This window comes from Thermobia domestica, chromosome 4, assembly GCF_964235325.1.
Source record: "Thermobia domestica chromosome 4, izTheDome1.hap1.1, whole genome shotgun sequence".
Taxonomy (NCBI): domain Eukaryota; kingdom Metazoa; phylum Arthropoda; class Insecta; order Zygentoma; family Lepismatidae; genus Thermobia; species Thermobia domestica.
Window position 1 is genome coordinate 159,295,858 of NC_137457.1, and position 23,437 is coordinate 159,319,294.

At 35.9% G+C, this 23,437-nt stretch overlaps 1 protein-coding gene across 1 annotated transcript; it reads right to left on the reverse strand.

Annotated features, from left to right (window-relative positions):
• Positions 1-1,942: 1,942 nt before the first annotated feature.
• LOC145682920 (uncharacterized) lies at positions 1,943-22,685 on the reverse strand. The gene is made up of 6 exons (XM_081754281.1): positions 22,571-22,685; positions 19,973-20,126; positions 17,986-18,153; positions 16,462-16,590; positions 14,023-14,184; positions 1,943-1,957 (listed from the first exon to the last, which is right to left on the reverse strand). The coding sequence occupies exons 2-6, from the start codon at positions 20,033-20,035 to the stop codon at positions 1,943-1,945; spliced, it is 537 nt and encodes a 178-aa protein (XP_081610407.1). The 5' UTR covers positions 20,036-20,126; positions 22,571-22,685.
• Positions 22,686-23,437: the final 752 nt, after the last annotated feature.

Consider the following 23,437-nt stretch of genomic DNA (forward strand, 5'->3'; position numbering starts at 1 on the left):
CAAGTTGAAACCTAAAAATACTATTACTTGGATGAACTATTATTGCCAGCGAAACAAAAAGAATCTTCTCGCCACGAAAAGACAGACAAGTCTCAAATCGACAAGTACATTTTTAAATTTGAGATGATACGAAAACATCCGTGACTCATAGGAACACTAGTTCACTCAAGTTGAAACCTAAAAGTACTAATACTTGGATGGATTATTATTGCCAACGAAACAAAAAGAATCTTCTCGCCACGAAAAGAGAGACAAGTCTCAAATCGACAAGTACATTTTCAAATTCGAGATGACACAAAAACATCCGAAACTTGCAGACTACACTAGTTCATTCAAGTTGAAACCTCAAAATACTGTTACTTGGATTAACTAGTATTGCCAACGAAACAAAAAGAACCTTCTCGCCACGAAAAGAGAGGCAAGTCTCAAATCGACAAGTACATTTTCAAATTCGGGATGATACAGAAACATCCAAGACTCGTAGACAAGACTAGTTCACTCAAGTTGAAACCTCAAAATACTATTACTTGGATGACCTAGTATTACCAACGAAACAAAAAGAATCTTCTCGCCACGAAAAGACAGACAAGACTCAAATCGACAAGTACATTTTCAAATTCGAGATGATACAAAAACATCCGAGACTCGTAGACAACACTAGTTCACTCAAGTTGAAACCTCAACATACTATTGCTTGGATGAACTACTATTGCCAACGAAACAAAAAATCTCGCCACGAACAGACAGACAAGTCTCAAATCGACAAGTACATTTTCAAATTCGAGATGATGCAGACACATCCCAGACTCATAGGAACATTAGTTCACTCAACTTGAGACCCCAAAATACTATTACTTGGATGAACTATTATTGCCAACGAAACAAAAAGAATCTTCTCGCCACGAAAAGACAGACAAGTCTCAAATCGACAAGTACGTTTTCAAATTCGAGATGATACAAAAACATCCGAGACTTTCAGACAACACTAGTTCATTGAAGTTGAAACCTGAAAATACTATTACTTGGATTAACTAGTATTGCCAACGAAACAAAAAAGAACATTCTCGCCACGAAAAGGGAGAAAAATCTCAAATCGACAAGTACATTTTCAAATTCGAGAGGATACAAAAACATCCGAGACTCTTAGACAACTCTAGTTCACTCAACTTGAAAGCTCAAAATACTATTACTTGGATGAACTAATATTGCCAACGAAACAAAAAGAATCTTTTCGCTACGAAAAGAGAGACAAGTCTCAAATCGACAAGTACATTTTCATATTCAAGATGATGCAGACACATCCGAGACTCGTAGACAACACTAGTTCACTCAACTTGAGACCTCAAAATACAAAAATCGTAGTTAGTGAATTAACGTTTCATCAACGCTACGAATTTAATTTTTCATTATTTAGAAAGTATATGCAGCCATCTGGAGAGAACTACAGAAATGTACAATGGAAGAAATAATTTATGTGATGTCTTGTGCTTCCAGGTCGGGTTGCCATATTACATGATTTAGAGGGTGCCATTAGATTTTTGATGAATATTATAAGCTAAATTTATAACTGTGCAAACAGAAAAGAGACTTTTATAACGGGTTCATTCCGACTTTGGACCTTTCATAAATTTTACTAAAAGTCTCGTCTTGTTTTGCTTCTCGAAGTATTTTGTCTCGTCTCGAGAAGGAACTGTATCATGAGTGACGTGCTCTTGCCACAAATTTACAATGTCCTGTATTACGTTAGTGTTTATGATAGTTTCGATATTTTTTATTCTAGTATGTATTTAAAGTAACAGTGTCGTTATCATACATTTTTAGTCGTCATGGACTATCTATTCTGTGCTGAGAGTACAAAAGGATTGCGGAACATTGCTCTATTACATTAAGTGTCCATCTAAAAGAATAAGTCATTGGTAACACGAAGATAAGGTTATACAGGTTAGGCCAAAGGAAACTGTAGTGATAAAACAAATAAAAATAAGATAAAAATATCAACCACGAGAACACCCATGCACACGATGTTTATTCACCACCAAGTTCACTTATCTTGAGCCGGGATTAAACGAAGAACTCCATGCACAAAAATTGAACGCTTTACCATCGTACACCTGTTCCGTCTTAAAATAAAAAAAAAAAAACAAGAGAGAAAAATAGATGCGGCGGGTCAGGTTACACTGTTGGTTTATGCCCCAAAACGTCCCAGTACTGAAAATAAAATATTTCAGTTTGACGTCCCACTATTATTACCATTATGCTAAGGGAGATGGATAATTAAGGCAAATGAATAATAGAGTATCAGGGTTTGATTTCCGAAGGGAGAGCATGAAAATTCAAACGTACTTCAATTTAAGCTATTGCTTGGTGCCTCAAATACTCCTGGTACTGAAAAGAAAAAAAATAATTTAACATACCACGAATATGCCTATTATTAAGGCAAATGAATAATTGAATAATTAGTAGAATGAGGATGTGTGAGTAGACCATGAAAACCCACGGACACTATGTTGTTCTCAATAAGCTTACTTTTTTGGGGATCGAACTAGGGACCGCATGTACCGGATGTAAGCGATCTGCCACAGTGCAATGCACCTACTAATAAAATAACTTCTTTTAGCCTTTCCGTTGGTCTACGTAACGCCGTCGTACTTCTCTGTGAACAAATGCATATATCACAGCTCAGAATATGATAAGGATAGTTCTCAGAAGCGAGAAAGGCTTATTACTTACTCGCAGCCGGAAAATAGATTATGATACCTGCAGTTCTGGAAACGTGATATATATATTACTCATTCGCGGTTAGAAATGATATGACATTGCATTTTATCTACAGTCGCACGTATGTATGTTTGTATGCGGCTAGAACAAGTACTGTACTTCTCAAGACAACAAAACAATATATGTAATCCGAAATGCTGTATACATACAATTCTTCAATTCTCATCCTACGTTTGTAAAAATCAACCGGTATTAAAAGGGACACTAAATTCCAAACTAACGAGCATAAACTTCCGTGTAGGTTATTGACCCTAAGGTCATGAGTTCGGGTCCGCTGAGGTAGGAATGGGGTACTTGAGTATGCTAATTTTCGTCTTACGTTGTCAAAACATTATGAAATGCTATGAGAAACTTCCGTTATTAGATCATGCTCAATCACTGGATTCCAACACGTTCTTAAAAAATCATGAACTACGATATTCATCTTAGCAACCCAACGCCGAGGGAACGTTCCCTGGGTGAGAATTTTCCCACCAGTGGTCCGAACACTTAACAATAGCATGTTTCTTTATTTTCATTACTAATAATCGTTTTCTATGGGAATGTGTTTCGAAACCACTTGCATATACGGTTTCTCATTCCACGTTTTCCAAAATCATCAATTGCAATATTCACCTTAGCAACTAAGATCAACTTCATAGAACCTGGTGGGAAGCTACGATTACTGAATATCACAGCTTCAGTTCATAACCCACAGGTGTTTCAGTGGGGAACAAGACCAATGCTAAATCGCTTGAGGAGCTGCGGCGGTAGGGGGCAGAAATAGCTACCCGATCCTATGAGAAGTTACTGAGGGACGAGGGTGGTGGGTACGAGCATTGAACTGTTGAAAGCATTATAGTGATTCGAAATGAGGAGTTTCGAACGATGCATATCATATATTATATTATCCCAGATTGTACAGAAATATCTGGGACGAGTAGGCAACACCAGTTCACCCAAGTCGGTTTGATTCTCGATGAGAAAGCATTGTATATTTTAACCCCAGTTTTGTGTCGTGGGGTCTCACAGACCCCAAGGAATCATACGGCTCGATTCTTTCCTTATTTTGATAGTTAAAACACAGTACGTTTCTGACATCTTCAGAAATTCAATTTTACAATATATTTTATGACTATAAATTTTTTCGTTTCGCCTAAGCCATAATTATCTTACGTATATGTAAACAACTCTGCTTTTTCTGTCGTGGGGTCTGTGTGACCCCAACTGGGAGTGAGTTTTCTAATAGTTATGAAGAAATTTTAAAATTTATTACTGAGATTTTCTGACAATTAACCTCTTATAAAATGAATTCAAAATAGTTCGTACTTCTTTGCTGATGGCAGTGGCGGATCTAGCCGGGGCTGGGTGGCTCAGGCCTCTTCAAATTTTTGAACGTCAAAAACAATTGAAGCTACTATTTATATACTTTTTTCAAATTAAAATCGTTTGCGTAAACTCATGATATACCTATCATAGACTGGAATATTGTTTCCCTCCCCCAATTTTACCCCCAAGATCCGTCACTGGTTGATGGTGCTAAGGGACTAGTGTGAATTGTCTGTTGCAAGGGGGGAAAGTACTAGGAAAAGAGTATAAATTTGTGATTCTAACTTCTCTTTTATTCTAATAATCACAGAATGTTTCCAAATAAGGATGATGGGAGAACGTTTATCTTCTTTCAGCGTATTTATGTGTGTTAGTTTAGCACCAAATCGGCCAAGTGACCGTACCTCAGTTAGGCAAGTTAGATATCTTTACCGGTAAATCCAACGTATATTCATTTGTAGGTAGCACAGTCCTACCCTCTATATTATCACTGAAAATTTGCGGAGTGACGTAACTTTGTGTGACTCGCAAATTTATCATTGACAATCTAGAAGATGGGACTGTGTTATCTACAAATCAATATACCTTGCATCCACTGGTGGTTATTTGATCGAATTAGGAATACGCGCATCCAGAATTTAATGCATGGGAAGTAAACAGAAAGTTTGGTAGTATATAACAGACCTTAGTTGATTGCAATTTCTTCCAATCTGAGAAGAAAAAGTTAAGAATTTCTTCATTTGCCAGTGTGACCGCTGTTTTCGTCTCTCCCTCTAATCAATCATTGTAGTGTAGTGTATGCCTAATTGGTTTTCCAAAAAATAGTTTTTCGGATGAAATTATTTGTTCTTCTTTATTATGTCTGAACCTAAGAGACCTCGAACTGTTATAACAGGCGAAAATATTAGCTCTGTACTGTGGAGAAGAATCTGGCTCAGAACCTTGTCATGAAACTTTCAAAACATTTTTCAAAAGTGGAAGGAACATTACTATTTAAAATTATTTTACAAGTGTTGAACTTGCTCAGTTCGTGCTAACTCAGAATCTCTCTCTCGTTGGAACCATTAAGAAGAACAAACGTGAAATCCCGGACTTTATGCAACCTAGTCAATCTCGTAGTCCATTAACATCTGTCTTCGGATTCAACGGAGACCTAACGATCGTGAGTTATGCACCTAAGAGAAGCAAAGCTGTGATTTTACCCAGCACGCAGCTTCATGATACCGCTGTATTTGATACAGGTAAGAGAAAGCCAGATATAACAAGACAAATGGGGCGGTGGATAAATATGACCAAATGGTGAGAGAATTCACAACAAAACGGCAAACAAGAAGGTGGCCATTAGCTGTGTTCTTCAATAAGGTAGATGTTTCTGCACTGAATGCATCTATAATTTTCAAAATTGAAAATCCAGATTTATGCAATAAACTCAATGCGAGGCGTAAATTTTTAACCAGCCTTGTCGAGGACATGGTAAAGCCTCACATGCAGAGAAGATGCGAGATGTCAGCTCGGTTACCAAAATCAGTGACTGAAGCAATGAAACACTTCGGGGTCTCCAAAACTGAAAGCACTTCAGCAAATTCAGCGTCATCTGCAAACGGAAGAAAACGTTGTCATCTTTCTGATAGGAAGATGGGCAGAAAAAGTAGACTACTTGGTGAAAAATGCAACAAACATTTTTGTGCAGAGCACCAAGGAGTTATTTGTTGCAACATGTAAATAAACGTGAAAAAACTTAGTTCTCTTGTAGTAATGAGAAATAGGTTGAAATGTACAAAATGTGAAATTGTATTTTGAGCATTGATAAAGATTAAATTGTAAAACAGAAGAGGATTTGCTTTTTAAATAAATATTAAGCCAAGGTTAGGTTAGGTTAGTGGTCATTGTAAATGGTTACAGTAAATTGTTAATCGTGAGTTTCGTGAGTAGTGAGATAGATACAATCTATGATATTAGGTCAGGTTAAGTTAGATGTGATCGTAAACTGTAATAATAAATTTTTAGTAGTCATTTTCACTATAGATACAGTCTACTATTTTGGGGTCTGTGAGACCCCACGACAAAAGAATACGAAAAAATTTAGGACAAAAAATAGGGGTTAAGACATTAAGCGAATTCGATCATTTCTGTCGTGAAACAAAAATCAATGCGAAGTGCTATATACGTGAATTTGCTATTTCATTAAAACTATTTCAACTCTAAATCGACACGTACCAGCTCCCACAAAATGTATTTTGTGCACAGAATCTTTAAATCGTAACTTGACGAAGCTACAACAAAAGTTAGTTGTCTGCTTCACTTTCACTCCCCAAAATAATAATAATAATAATAATAATAATAATAATAATAATAATAATAATAATAATAATAATAATAATAATAATAATAATAATAATAATAATAATGTAATGCTGTATTCTTTTATTTCTTTTATGCTTGTTATTTACGGCCTAAGTTCCATTCCCGTTGAAAGCATTTTTTCTTACGTTTTAATAGCATTTTGCTCAGCTTTAGGGAGTCTGATTATACATACAATCGTTAACACATCTTTCCTAAGCTCGGCTAACCTAATGTCATATTTGTCCTATCTGCAAAAGTGACTTTGAATACTAATAATAGCATCGCTTCCTATGGGAATGTGTTTCGAAAAAATATCTCATTATGGCTTCAGCACAAGCATCAAATTAATTGGCATAATTTGATATTTGGGCTTCTCTGCATAAGTGATTTTGATTAACTTCGAATGTATTTCGAAAAAAGTGTCTCATCGCGGCTCATCATTACAGACATCTTCTGTTTTCGTTGTAGTTATTAACATAACACCTTTTACATCAAGGCTTGGAAAAGTGATGTTTCAACTTGTTTATACATACATCTCTATACGAATACGGCAATAGGAGCCCCTACGGGCTTTAGTATACAAATTTTCATCCTTGGGCCGCGGTCGCTCAGTGGTAGAGTGTTCACCTCTGGCGTTTGGGGTCCTTGGTTCGATCCCAGCCCCCGCCAAGTGAACTTTGTGGTGGACAAACACAGTGTGCGTGGGTTTCCTCGGGGTTCTCCCGTTTCCTCCCACTTTCTTCATTCCACCATTTCATTCATTTCTTATAATCACCGTCTCCTTTAGCCTAACTGGCATAATCGTGGGACGTAAAACGCAAAGATTTAATTTCATTTTTTTCATCCTACGTTAACAAAACATTATTAAATGCTTCTAAAAATACACGGCTATATGTCAGGACTATCTCTGCAACTGATGACCTGCGCCGTAACTTAGATTCTTTTTGGGGGGCCTTTGGCGTGGGAGGCCCAGGTCCAATTCCCCGCGGGAGTTCATGTGGTTCGGATTTCACGTTAATAAGTAGGTCCACGTCTCATATAGCCTCGCTGCTGAACGGGACGTTAAACTCAAAATCAAATCAACTCTTTTCTAGTTACGCAAGCATTGATAAGCTTCTTTGGGGCCCTAGAAAAAGTTGCTTTCTAATTATTGGGCCTCCTCTCTACAACTTTCTTTTAGTCTTTATGGCCCCACCGGAGCATGTGGGCCCTGTGGAAATCTTCGAGGTTTACGTCCCACGTTATGCCGGTTAGGCTAAAAGAGACGGTGATGATGAGTAATGAATAAAATGGTGAAATGAAGATAGTGGAAGGAAACGGGAGATCCGCGAGAAAACCCACGCACATGGTGTTTGTCCACCACAAATTCACTTAGCGGGGGCTGGGATCGAACCCAGGTGCACAAGCACTAGAGGTGAACGCTCTGCTACTGAGTCACCGCTGCCCTCTACGATGTCTAATGACTACTGAGGTCGCTGATAATGAGTACCTTGCAATAAGTGACAGGAGAATACACCTAATATGAAAAACTGTTTTGGGGATGTCCGGATACTTTTGATCACATAGTGTATATCACAGACAGCGAATCGACGGTAGCGGCTTTGTTGCAACCAACGCGTCTATTGGTACTCTTGCAGTCTGCGTTTAATGGCTTTTAATCGTTTTACAGAAGATGACAGTGAGAGTCAATCAACCCAATAAAGGCGTTTTCGCATCTAGTATGTGGAGGACTAAGGTGTTCAAATTTGTCCGCGCTGGTTTTAAGTAGATTTCAGAGTATATATCTTCAATTTGAGTTAATATGTTTATCCAAATATGTAAAAAAGAAACATTCCAAGGAATTGTGCCATTTATTTGTTTAAAAAAAAACGGGCTGAATACAGTTCGTAAAACTGCTTATATATTCTACCAAATTTCTTATAATACTATGCAAAAAAGAAAACACAGTAAAATAACTAACCGTCCACAAGTTCTGTGAAAGCCTAAGTGTTTATATAAACGAGTAAAGTAATATTTTAAGAAAATAATACAAGTTTAAGATATAAAAAAACAAATGGAATTAATTTTCGAGGAAAGAAAGATGGGTAGCACATGTACGTCGACAGGATTTCGTAATAAGGGGTTCGTGCAGGGCTAAACGTGTATCTGAAAAGATAGGGGGACGGTAAGTAGATGCATGACGTCACGCCGTACCCTGCTATTTTTGCCCATTTTAATTTTTAAAACTGGAGGGACGCCTCATAAAAATTTTTGGAGGTGTGAGACGGCGTCCCCCAGCACTTTTACCCCTGGGTCCGTGACGAAATACCGTGATTATCACATTATCACATCAGGGGCTCGATCATTCTAAACTATTTTACTAGCAACATTTTTTGTTTCGTTCACCCAGGGTTTCGTAATGGTGGGAGGCGTAAAATGAAATACTATGGTCGATCCATCTAAACTATTTTACTGGCAATGTTAATTACAAAGAAACATGATGATTAAGAAATAAAAAGGAATGTCAGGGATGCTGCAAATCTGCTGAAACAGTTTCGAAATAAACTTATTGTTATGTATTCAAATATTCAAACGTGCAAAGTACCATGCAATAGAACAAAAATTTAAAATTGTTTCAAAAAGCTTTTTCTTTTTAGCATCAGCAAATTCTGAAACAATCTTGCCTTTGTTTTATCTTATTGTTTTGATTCCACATATGATATAGCAACATTTGTTAACCTTTATTAAGAGGAACTACTTCTGAAGTATTTGGTCTAGGAATTAATTCGTGCGGTTGGTACGCACACATTGAAGCTGTAGTACAAACACAAAATACATAAATACCTTAAGAAAAATATTGTCCATCGCTAGCCACCACTTTCGCCCATCTGTCAGGCAATGTACGGATTCCGTGGCGAAAGAAGTCCTCATCCTTGGAAGCGATCCAGTCAGAGACCCATGTTTCGATATCTTCTGAAGAAGTAAACCGCTGTCCAATCAAATCGTTGTTCATGCAATCGAACAAGTAGTAGTCCGAAGGAGCAACGTCTGGTGAAAACGGCGGGTGGGGTAAAACTTCCCTTCCGACATTTTCTAAATAGGTTTTGACCGGTTTTGCGACATGTGGGCGAGCGTTATCATGTTGAACAATAAGTTTATCATGTCTCTTCTCCCATTCTGGTCGTGTTCTGGCCAGAGCTTGCTTCAAACGCATTAATTGTCGTCGATAACGTTCTCCATTCATAGTTTCACCCGGTTGCAGCAGCTCATAGTACACCACACCTTTCATATCCCACCATACACTCTAAATACAGTACCCACTATTTCAGAGGTACAAAACGGCCGTTTTGTACCCACTAATTTAGCAGGTACATTGTACCCAAGAGTTAGCAGGTACAATGTACCTGTGATTTCTTAGGTACAAATAATTTCATGGGTACAAAAGCTCCTAATTTAATGGGTACAAAACCTAATTTCATGGGTACATATATAGTCAGAAATAATATTAAGTATCGAATGGAGCTATCACTTCTTATACCTCCAATCCATACTTAATATTGTTTCTGACTACCTATTATATTGATAAATACAAGTTGACTCAGTTAATACCGGTACATATCTAAATTACAGCACTTAACAGTACTTGCTACTATAGCTTATAATCTAAGTATTTCCCAGTCAACATTAAAAGTAAATATGGTAAATATGTGACCGCGCTCTGCATAAAACTTAAGTGGATGCGGGAAAACTTTCTGGTGATATAACGTGAGTCTGTTGGCCATTTTACAAGAAGAAATATTAGTTTAATCTAAGTTTTAAAAACTCTTAAATGGAAACAAGGGCCAAGTGCATCATCTTAGGACTAGATTTGAATCTAAATTCATAGGCGAAGTCAGTTTTTCAGTATATGTACCCTGCTGCTTTTCAGCAACGAGTTTTTAAATGAGACTGAAATTAGGAACAGCATGCAGTTGGTTACAAAAACAGTAATAATGAAACACTTCTTTAATGAATTTCTCATGAAATGCTAGCACAAAATGAGTTGAGCTTTTTTTAATTAAAATTATTTGGCCTATATAATACATTTTACTGCTAGAAATGTCGCGCATCCACCTAAACATCTTATAATTATACCTCTTTCACTTCAGAATACACAGCATTCAGGGTGGTGGCTCTAACTTGGACTTACCTTGTATCATACACGGAATATGAAGCTTGTACTTTGTACCTAGTGACAATAATAGTCTTACCTATTGTTAAGTGTTCCACTCATTTCGGCACGGTTGTACGCATGTAATCATGTTTTGAACAATACACCATAATTCAACACAGGGATTGCAATCCATACTTTTGTGCAATAGTGTCCAAAAAGATAATTGGCAAAATAAAATAAAATCAAACTTATTTCAAATAGGTCAAGCCTATATTGCTAATTATTTTAAACACAAATAATTATTTGACCGATATTCAACACAGGGATTGCAATCTATACTTTCGTGCGATAGTGTCCAAAAGGATAACGGCGAAAAAAGAATCCATCTTCTTTCAAATAGGTCATCCCTATATTGCTAATTATTTTAAACACAAATATTTTTTTTATATTTGAAATCTTTGCATACATTTTATATTAATGATAGAACTATACTGGTCCTACTGGAAGGACTCACCTTCTAATTATAAAACGCTGTTCTTCCGGGTTTCCTATAAGAAGTATCCAGCAAAGAATGAACATCCATGTGATCTTACCCATCAAACATTACTTTTGGAAAGCATATTGCCTTTTCTGAACGAACAATCGTAACTTTTTTTTCTTTCTTATGCTAAGACTGGATGCCATACAGAACTAAAACGTTTTCTCCCTTACTTACGCTTTGCATTCTGCCATAAATATGCAAAGTTCTCCAAACTGTGGGAAAATAAAAGACCTTTTCGACGTTCTGCCCTTCTGGAAGGTTGTTTAAGTTACAAGTTTACTGATCAAAATAATTAAAATACATAAAAATGCTATCCGTGATATTTTCCATATCGAAACTTTGCTTTTATCAACCCAATTAAAACAACATAATAGCTGAGCAAAGCACTACCTTTTATTAAAAGCCAAGTGTTTAGTTTTTAATAAAACGTACTTGTTTTGCTCAGCTATTATTTTATTTTATTTGGGAAACATGCCATATATTCTTCTTCAAGGTGCGCATTAGAAATGAAGAAAAAATACTTCAGTTTGCGCGTGAAGACACACCTAGATTGAAGCACCCCAAACTGAATAAAACAAATCCACAAGCTACGGGAAAGATTTCAAAAACAAGGTCGGACTGGACAGGTTTGTTGGAAGGGTGGAGGGGACGTTCTGATAGTGCAAACTTGATGTGTTAACAGATTATTGTTTACACTTTTCCTGATATACATTATATAGTCTTAGTGCATAATAAAAAATATATCGTCTTAGTACATAATAAAAAAACATTATTTTAAAATGAGAGCCAAGTATATTGCTACTGTTTAATTGCTAGTCCTCTTACAACCAATTACAATTTCAGTTTTTTTATAGTGTCCGCTGTTCGCTGAGTTTGATACTTCTTTGGAAATTTATCATGAGTTAAAATAATGGTTTGTAATACTCCCAGAAACTGACCAAATGAACTTGGATAAGACAAATTCTTGACATAATAAACACACAGGAGCAGCAAGCAGGCCTCTTCAATATCACAGGTGTTATCAAGCTGCACTGTTTCACCACTTCCTGTCCACAGGATTTTGGACTCGGGGGCATAGAAAATTGCTGATCCTGGAGGTTCTAAGCTTTCTTGAAACGTTTCCTATGATATATATGGAAAAGGAATGAATTCAGATATGTTTAGTAAAACATAAGGAATAAAGTACATTTTTACATAAAAGAATAAAACCACCAAAATATAGTTGTTTTATCAAGTATAACCACATCTAAATTGGAAAGTTGTTTATATACTATTGTTATGTAGACAAGTTAATTAAATACGACAAACAAATAGAAGTACTCCTTAGAAAGTTTAACAATATTAATTTTAAAATCGAGTTTACAAGATAATTTAAAACTAATATTTTTTTCTGGGATCTGCTAATATGGCATAGCACACATGTTCCAAACAACATTCTAAAGTAAAACTACTTCAAAGGAAACATACAACGTGATAGAATAATGTGTAAAACATGGAACATATGAGGTGGAAATAAGAGAAATCTTCCTTTTTAAGAAATTAATGAACATGTGTGGTTTCAGGGCCAGAAACGCTCGAAGTTATGGTGGCATCGTCGCAAATGTCGTCATACCTCGACAGATAGTGGCGGCACGCGAGGTCGGTTTATAAAATCACAACTGAAATAGTACCCAATACATCTATATCAGCAATCCTTCTGATTGACAAGTTCCGCATAGATAGGTCTTGCAATGTGAGGATTCCATTGTAAAGCAATCATATAGTTTGATGAGATAAGCACAGAATATCTAAACAGCAATTGCCGTTCACAAACACTGCTTGCTTAAATCGATGTACTGGGTTCTACTTCGAAATGAAATGAAATGAAATCTTTAAGTTTCACGTCCCACGGTTGTGCCGGCGGTGGTGGTGAGAAATGAATGAAATGGTGGAATGAACAAAGTGGGAGGAAACGGGAGAACTCCGAGAAAACCCACACACAAGGTGTTTGTCCACCACAAAGTTCACTTGGCGCAAGCCGGTATCGAACCAGGGACCCAATGCACCACTGAGCCACCGCAGCCCATTTTGGGTTCTACTTCGACTGTAATTTCTAAGTCGAGACGACCTATATCATTATTTGTCAAGATACGACGTCTCTTGTGACGATCTCACCGTAATATTGAGAGCCTGTAACTGGGAAACTCCGCGTGTTTTGAATGTTCTAAGCTACTTTTTTTTTCAACTCAACTACTCACACGTTTTGAGAACTCAATACAATTATCAATAAAATTATTTTTCTTTCATTTTACTTTATACATGGTATCAAATCACGATGATCCGGCAAAAAACTCCGAGGCATGAATTCGGATCGGAGTCCATCATTTGAGGACATACTTTAACCTCTTCAATTTTTCTTTACGCCTTAGTGGCGAACGGTGATAAAAGTATATGAAAGAAATTTCATCTTTCTGCACTATCATAGCTTCTGAAAATTTCAGATGCAGTAGTCTAGGGGAAAAATAGATCGAAATCGAATGACTTTGGAAGTTTCTTTCCCTCCTTTTCTAATAAAGGCTTAAAAGTATCTTTTGTTTTAACAACGAAAAATATGTGGCATTTCTTTTCAGAAACAAGTACTGCTATTGCTACAACTGATACTACTCTTAATAAATGGGTAGTGGCGAAAATATGAAATATAGATATTGTGTCCTATGCTGCATGAATCATTATCTTTCCTTAGCAGGGCGGGTGAGAATGAAAATAAAGTTACATGTACTTAAGACCTTCAAATATCCCTGCCAAATTGAAAGGGACGACATTTTTAGTTCCATAAGTCTTTCTGGAGGGTGGGGGTAATATCGAACAATCTTCAAACTGTTTTTCCTTTAAAAAAAAAAAAGACAAAAGGAAAGCTCATATCACTAAAAACTCAACGTACCAAATTGATACATCTGTTGGATCCCTTTGGATGGAGATATCGTTCCAAGGCCACCAAGTTCTTTTCAATATTTAAAGCATCTAGCTTATTCACTACAGTTATTAATTTCTTTTTCATTGCGTCCAAACATTTGCCAAATATTAATTCGGCTTCGGTTGCTAACTGAAACAAAAGATTAGTAAATTAGCACATCGTATAGAAATATTCTTTGGAAAAATAATATACTTTGATTTTTTTTTTTAAGTGATGACATCTTTGACATCTTAGTATCCTACAACACTGGTAATTTTATTTTAGATATTGGATACGCTTATTCTTGTTAAAACTGTATTTTTGGCAGGGTTTACCGAAGTGAGCTGACCCTACTTGAAAAAAAACCCGCCGGAGTTTTTGAGCTTTTTGTAAGTATATTACTTGTACAATTAACCTGATCACATTGAAAGTGACTGTACGAAATTTTGGACTTTTCTTTCGAATTAGACGCTTTAACGTTAAGGTATACTACAACATTCAATATATACTAATTAAGTCTTTTGTAAGACCTTAATAAATATATCAATTTCACTGAATAATAAAAAAAAACTTGAGATAATTATAGGGCCTACAGGGTGGTCCTAAAGTATTTAAACACCCCTGCATTGATCAAATGTAACATTCTAGTTTATAGGTTTATTTGCTTCGGCTGTTCCGAGCTAAAGATAAAGAAACTAAGTCTATCTGATGGATAACAATAAGAAATTATATAAAAAGCAATGAGTTGATCAGTACGAAGCTGTATACCTACTTTTGCCCCCCCCCCCTGTAGAACAAATTAATGTGTGGATTATGTTTAATATAAAATTTAATGTTTTACTTCTAATATAAAGCTTCGACGTACAGTAAATAATTTCTTTTTTAACTTTTACGTCCCACGGTTATGCCGACTAGGCAAAAGGAGACGGTGATGATGAATAATGAATGAAATTGTGGAATGAAGAAAGTGGGAGGAAACAGGAAACCCCGAGAAAACTCACGCACACAGTGTTTGTCCACACAAAGCCCCACTTGGCGCGAGCAGGGATCGAACCAAAGACTCCATGCACCAGAAGTGAACGTTCTAACACTGAGCCACCGTAGCCCCTACAGTAAATAAAGTAGCATTATCGGAAAAGAACCGTCGTGAAACAAGTGGTCAGGGAATTCCCATAATTGAACGCACAAACCATCGGAAGTAAATACTCTAACAATAAAACCATTTATTTTACATTGGAAGATATTTAATTTCATTTCGCACAAATTATCGGAAGTAAACACTTCAACAATAAAACCATTTATTTTACATTGGAAGATATTTAATTTCATTTAAGACATTTTGAAACATTTGCTTCATAAAATATGGATTATATCTGTTTTAAATTAATATATTTAGTATTAATACTATTAGTTACTCCTGTATACTTGTTCCCTTTTAAATTCTACTTTTTATTGGCAGATTTTTTTTTTTGTGTGTGTGTGTGTAAACCTTTGAATGCTTATTAACTTTGGTTACCACGTAGCATCAAAGTTAATGTTTTAACTCCTAGCTGGTATAGCGGCTAGCATAAGCACTTTTGGTGTACGGGATTCCGGGTTCGATTCCCGGTGGGAATCCTGGAACAATGAATGATTTTGGTGGTTCGGATCCCACATTAAATTGTAGGTTTACGTCTCATATAAGATCGCTGCTGAAAATAGACGCTAAACTTCAATAACCAATCAACTAGTCAAAGTTAATGTTAACATATAGATTTGCAAGTAGAATAAAGATGGTAACACTAAGGAGACGACGAGACTTTAGCTTCTTATTATAGCATCTTCAAGGAAACATCTTTTATCGTTGTTACCGAAACTACGAATACTATTAGCTTCATAATACGTATTTTAATATAGACCTGAATAATATTGAAGTGGATTACAAGTATACAATGGTGATTTCAGAATATTTCGTCCAGGAAACTTTAAAATACAAAGACAGAAAGGGTGAAAAGAAATACCACGAAAATATTGATAACATATTGAGTACGAGCGGATTTATGACCCATGGGAATTTCCCCCGGGCCACCTCCTGAAACTATTACTGGAAGTTCGGCTTAATTTGGTTGGGTGCACTAGGAAGAGAGGCTGCACTGCCCGCTCTGCGTCGTCACTCTCCCTATATACTCAAACTCTGAACATCAGAGAATTCAGTCTCTAGGAAACAAAAATAGAAAATCTCAAAGAGATCTTTATGCAGCAGTGAGTAGAAAATTGTTGCAAATTGTGACAATGACAATCTTGAAATATAAATCATATTTTAACACTTTTACCCAAGAAACATTTAGATATACAGAAAATTTTTAAAAAAAAGTACAAACAAAAGATGAGTTCGTACATTTATTGAAAAATGTAGCTCAAGTAAACACGTTTGCAAACTATTCTTACCAGTTTATGGTGGAGCAAAAAGCATGGCATTACGTTTACTTCCTTATCTTTTCTTGAAAGGAATGTCTTTCTTAGTAAAAACTGCAATCTTGTTATATTCGTTGGAGTTAAGGATTGTATTGGTGTTGCCTGGAAAATTTAGAGAAAAAAAAATAGAGGTTTCAAAGGTAAGATAACTACAGAAGCTGCAACATCTAGTAAGAAAATGTTCCAGTTAACTCTTATTATTGACATTAATCTATTTACATCTAATAACATCTTGAAGCAAACTCAGAGCACGATGAAACATAACACTATAGGTGACTGATAAAGTATACACACCACAAAGGAAGATATTTCACTTCGAATTAAGAACACTAGAAGATATTTCTACAGATATTAGTCGCTTTCATGATCAATTACTTGGACACAATATATTGCAATATACTAATATCAATTCTCCTCTTCAAAGTTAGTGGTACTTCGTTTGTAATACACGTTATCTTGTACAAAAATTCAACATGTTATAGTGTCAAGTTCCTACACGTCTATTAAAAAATAAGAACTTCTATTTGTACTCCTCCCTCATGCTGTTTTCTTTTGCTGAACGAGAAACGTCTCTCGCAATATTAATATTTCTGTCAGTGGTAAAGCAATTTGTCATAATTATTGAAATATTGTCTATCTTTACTACGATTTAAATATTAAGTCATTACAAAATTATACAACGATACAAAAATTACTATTAAATCAAATTGCGCGGTCCCAAGCACTTCTATTCCACCGGAAGATAAAACAACGAAATCTGAGTGTAACGTTCCACAATTATACCCGTTACGCTAAGGGAGACGAAGATTAAAGCAAGTGAATGATGGAAGAATTGGTGGAATGAGAAAGTGGGGGGAACAAGAGAGTATCCCTAGAAAACCTACGAGCACGATGTTGTCTACCACAAATTTATTTGGCCGGGGCTCGAACCAGGCACCCCACGAACGAGAAGTGAGTGCTATATCACAGAAACTGTGCCCCAATAAAAAATTAATAATGCACTTCTGTACCCTACTTCCATATAACCAAATTTTACTAAAATATACGGATATTGTATAAATAGGCTATTCAAAATCTCTTCCCAAATTTACTATAATTACTGATGACGATTTTAGCGATATCCGAAACATTGATGTTGCGATTTCTATTAAATTTAATTTAAAGTAATAAAATTCGCAAAATAATAATAATAATAATAATATGAATAATAGCAAATAATGATAATAATAATAATATTCGCAAAAGATAAGAAACAGTCAAAATTTCGTAGTGTTAAACAATACCACAAACTATATTAAACAGGTTAAAAGAGTCAGCACTGATCTTAAGGCATCATCACAGCATTTGCGTCGTACGACTGAGAGAAACCAGGGAAAAACTTCAGTCAGGATAGGCGATTGTTGATCGCGAACCCAAGACCTTTACAATGCGAAGCCAACGCTATACCAATTGAGCTATAGCCACTCGGTAATGTAAAACAATACTTAATATGATTACCTCTAACTCTAGTAAGCAGTCAGATACATTTTCTGTTGAACTTGTTGAAGGTGAGTTAACATCAGATGCACCTGCCAGAGGTTCATTTGGTGCGACACGGATTTCTTTATCTTTTGATCTCAATTTTTGTCTCTTTCTTCGCTGTGCTAATCTTCTTATGAAAATACCCTACAAAAAAGCAGAGGAGAGAATTTTTACTTTTGTTTTACCAATGATAAGCTAATTCATAGTTATAAATCAAATGCTACTCCGCTTTAAAGCTGAAGCAACACAAATCACAGTATCTACCAACAAGTAATTGGTCTATTACCTGATTTTTTTTTTCTCTGAGGTCATTACTGAGTTGATACCTCTTGCTGTTATAACAGCAACTAGCCTTCCCGGAAGGTTCTTAACTAGGTTCTCAAGTTCGTCCAGGTTAGACAGTTGGGCACTGGAAGCTGCTCGCATCCCCCGATACCTCACCCACAGATCTCTTACCAAACGCGTTCTTTGGGATTGAGGTTGGTTTCTCAGGAGGCCGAAGAAAGTCTTGAATACTGTTCCTTTTGTACCCTGGCATTATTTTGAAACTAACAAGAATCCATTCTTTAAAAGTGGCATAATATTGAAAGCACTTCATTGCCTAAAAATGTACAGTACGAGGATGTTTACGTTGCCCAGAACAACAGTGGTCTTACAATGTAGTGGGTGAAACACTAAAATATTATGTCACGACCACCAACCTTGATGGGCACTACTTACTCTGGCTTAAAATTACCTCCACCTTCCACCTACGCAGGACGAATGCCAGAATTGGTTTGGGGCCTGTTGAACTTAGCGGCTATTCCCTACTGGACAACTCACTAAGTGGTATTCCACGATTACACCCTTATCAAAGTCCAATATTTATGCATCACGCGCCATATCCTTTATAGCTCGTTGTGCTGCTCTGCGAAACATGGTTAAGATTACATGACTGCCAAACGAAGGCAATCACCAACTACCATAGAGCGATCAATAATTTTTGGTGGCTAGCTATTCGAACGTAAATGTTTTACTTTTTATTTTAAAAAAATATATAACTCTTAGAATTTAGTGAACCCTTACAAAGTTTAAAATTATTCCTCTCCAAAGTGTGTTTGTTCAACTTGAACTTAGTCACGGTTATATATTGTTACCCCACGTGCGCGAATTGATGATAACATTAAAGAATAAACTGCTGTTTCATTACTTATGCACTAACATGAACTAATCTAACCTTCATAATTCAAATAGAAACAGAAACAATTTATTTTTCCCGTGTATCAGGATATGTGGCACAGGCATGTAGAACTGTCCTTTCACTTCATAACCACACTGAATTATCCATGATTCTTGAAATACACTACTATGATCCTAATTTTCAGAGTTAAGGTATGTCACTGGATGTTCCAAATAATGAACCGATACTTGCCATCACTAGTCGTGAAATTGCTTTCACTATAAATATGGAGCAGCGGCTCCGAACTTGAAAATTCTACAAGTTAGGAGACTCGGTTTCTCCTCTCTGTCCATTATTAAAAAAAAAAAAAAAAAAAAATTGTAATGAGATAGACGCTTAAGAATATCTATCGACTGATCTACTTGAGGTTTGGAAACATTTTAATTTAAGCGATAAATTTTCAAACCTAACATCATACTGTAAGGGTTTTCCAATTCATTGTCTAAATGAAGTCACTTCAAAAACTGAAGTAGTTTATTCAATAGATATTCATACGTATGATTGGAGACGCTTTTGAAAATTTCAGTATTGTTCTTCATTTCTGTCGTATTGTTAAAAATCTAAAGCAATGGGAAGGGGGAGGGGCGTAATTACAAAGACTTTTAAATCTCTATTTGATCCATAATATTTCCAAAGAGAATCAAGTTTATTGGGTAGAATTCAGGAAAATTTTATTTCGAATCCAACATTCTTTAAGTTGGCGCATTTTCTAAAATACGGTAATAATAATTGAAATATACGTACAAATACTGGAGCGTTCTCATTTATTCTCCTCTGCTGTCTCTTCCCTTCAACGTCCCATTTCATATCTTGATATTTACTGGCTAAAGTTATTCCTAAGTCTCTGTAGGCCCAGCGATGTTCTTGGTGGTTGCCGTTCACAATGAGGTTGTGATTACTGAAATCAAATGTACGACATTATTCACTGAAAGGAAGGTAATAAAAACTACAACTTTAACTATGAAATAACTTATCATTCTCGAGTAAAATCGTTGTGGTAAACTTGCGGTGAACTGAACTGAAATAATAATCAATATTGAATTGAAACAATAATCATTATGATAAGTTGTCTATCAAACTGTAACTGATAAATTGTACTTTCGAGAAATGGGAATAAAATACCAATTATATGAATATTCTGAAAACCGCAAGTTACACAGTGACGTTTCAGATAACATAAGAAGCATTCTCGAGTGTAGTTTTTCGATTACATTTCATGCTGAAAGTAAACATATCTTTAAAGTAGAAAAGTTCGGTTGGGACTCTAAAAAAAAAAAAAAAAAAGTCTTTAAACTTATGTACATTCTACAGTGCACTGGCTAGACCAAGTGTTTTCCAAGCTACTCGAATTAATAATTACGAACGTACAATAAAGTCGTTGTAAATTTGTTGTGTGTAAGTGGTACTAAAATATGTTAATTATCTAAATGCGTACATAGGTCTAATCACTACAGGAGAGAGAATAGTATGTATACATTTCAAATCAATGAACACCTTGGAAGCCGAACATATTTAAATATGAAATTACGAGTTCAATGTAACGGACTTTGACTTTATGGCTTTTTGGCATCTTTCGCTCAACTCGAGATGGATTAGTAGGCGCGTCAGCGAAGGTGGGTATTCGCATATACGAGGGTAGTGAAAATGAGTGAGTTTTGGCAATAACGCGACTTTCAATAACACTTGCCATGGTTTCATACTAGTAGAGCTCCACTTGTAAACAAAATACAGCTTTTGTAAGCTGTGCGAAATGCACCGCTGATGGATAATAGTTTCTAATGCAATCATATTTCATATGCGCTCTTATTTTATTCGTCGTAAAGCACTTGTAATGATTTTACACTAGTAAGCCTACATCTATAAACGTAATATGTAGGTGTATTACTTTGTATTTAATTCTATCGATTGCAGAAATTTATTATCTATAAATATGTTTTGGTAATAGTATACATGAGAACGCCGTGATCTGCGTTTCTTCTGTGTTCTAGTACCACTTCTACATGAAATACCATAAATTTTCTACGTAGTGCAATAGTAAGAAGTACCCGTGTGCACAAGACATGTGATATGCGTTTAATCCCCCCCTTCACACACACATAGTCATAGATAAAGTACAAGGGCAGATATAATGTACAGGTACATTCTTTTTTATTTTCGTATCAGTCGATAAGTAAATCAAAGTCGCTTTGTTACCCCCTTGGTAAGTTCATAGATACTCAATGAATAATGCCTAAAAGTATGAGCGTCCAGCTCCTTCGGGAACTGACGCGGCTTTACGTATACTATAGCCCATGTTGGATATGTTTTTTTGATGCAAAGTATTACATTTTACCTCTAAATATTTAAAAAAAATGTGATGCACCAAAAATAAACCAGCACTCCCGATTTCATCCTACCCAACTTATTCTTACCTTACTCTACTCTACCTACCCTACTCTACTATATCCTTTTAAAGCGGCCCTAAATTTGATGATTTTTATATTTTCGTAGCTATTAGGCTTTTTGTCGAAAACCAGACGGAATACCAATTTCGTGATAAATGCCCATAAAGCATCACTCGTACTTATCCCCAATATATAAATTTACAAACATCAAACGCAATATTGGTCACATGACTAAACCCAAATGTACTTATTCTTTCTATGAACATAAAATAATAGGTGCCTTTTAGTAGCCACCTAGCACAAATTGTTTTGTGTTTTTGCACTGTCGTTCTTATGCATATTTCCAGTCGCCGGTATTTATACGCAAATCGTAAAAGAATTGTAATTTTTCAGTAATTGCTTCTGATGGCCCCCTTGAATTTTAACTATGCCATGTGAGATATTTTCAAGTCGCTCAGCGCAAATCATTGAGGACACAATAAGAAGGAAAGTGTAAAAGTATTCTAAATTTTCAGCAATTATTTCAAGTGGTGCGCTAAAAGTAAATCTGCGTGAAATAATATTTCAATTATATCGTACGTTTCTAATTTTCGTAAGTATTTATTTTATATTGTTAGGACATGTTCACACCTCGAAAAAGCAAAAAAAAAAAAAATCTATATATCACCTTATATTATTATTTTCATCACACTTATTATACCAAACGAATTAACGATACGACAAATGTGGTGGAATAATCACATGAGTTTCTAGAACATTCGAAACTGGTAAATTTGATGTAAAATGAAAAAATAATAAAATAAAAATGCTATTTTCATTTACTTAGGCCTGCATTTCGTAATCGGTTGTATTTAATAGGAACACTGTTTAACTATGAAATATTATTACTGTTTAACTATAAAATACTCTGAATTTACAACATCCAAATGCAACTACAAATACAGGATATTCCACTTACTTTTATAAGAATCCCTTTCGTTGGTTGTAGTAATCTTTATAATCTTCACTCAAATAACGAATATACACCACCACACCACACTACCGACAAAAGCAATATGGCGTCTGTTCAGTTGGTTACCTTCTACTGTTGTCATGGGTACTTTCTCCGGTACGAATTTACTGTACCCATAAATCTTCCATGTACCCACTAATTCATGGGTAAGAGGCTGAAATACGGTGTGTACCCACTAAAGTCTTCGGTACATTGAATTCTCATAGGTACATCAGCGAAGTACCTTCTATTTCATGGGTACTTGTGCAAAATCATGGGTACTGTTTTTAGAGTGTATGCACAGCATAACCTTTGCACAGTGAATATCTCGTTTTGGTTGTGATGGACCTGGTTCACCTGGTTTCACCCAGGCCTTTTTTCGTTTAGGGTTCTCGTAATGGATCCACTTCTCATCACCCGTAATAATTCGATGCAGAAACCCCTTTCTGCTCTGTCGTTGAAGCAGCAATTCGCAAATGGTTTTTCGTCTTTCAACGTCTCTGTCTTTCAATTCATGTGGAACCCAATGTGACATCTTTTGAATCATTCCCATGGCTTTCAAGCGTTTGGAGACTGTTGTTTGATCAACGCCTAATGCTGCTGCAAGTTGTTCCTGCGTTTGACACGAATCCTGCTCGAGCAATGCTGTCAATTCTTCGTCTTGAAATTTTTTTGGCTGTCCAGCTCGCTCTTGGTCTGCCAAGCCGAAATCACCACTTCTAAACCATGCAAACCACTTCTGACACGTTCGCTCAGCTAGAGCATGGTCACCATACACTTCCACCAAAATACGATGACTTTCAGTCGCACTTTTCTACATGTTAAAGTAATGCA

Excerpts from the sequence above, each read along its gene's own strand:
- LOC145682920 (XM_081754281.1), bottom strand. The coding sequence starts at position 20,035 with ATGAAATGGGACGTTGAAGGGAAGAGACAGCAGAGGAGAATAAATGAG. Across the intron at positions 18,154-19,972 it reads ATGAGAACGCTCCAGTATTT|GGTATTTTCATAAGAAGATT; the intron begins GTACGTATATTT and ends GCTTTTTTGTAG. Across the intron at positions 14,185-16,461 it reads TTTTGCTCCACCATAAACTG|TTAGCAACCGAAGCCGAATT; the intron begins GTAAGAATAGTT and ends CTTTTGTTTCAG.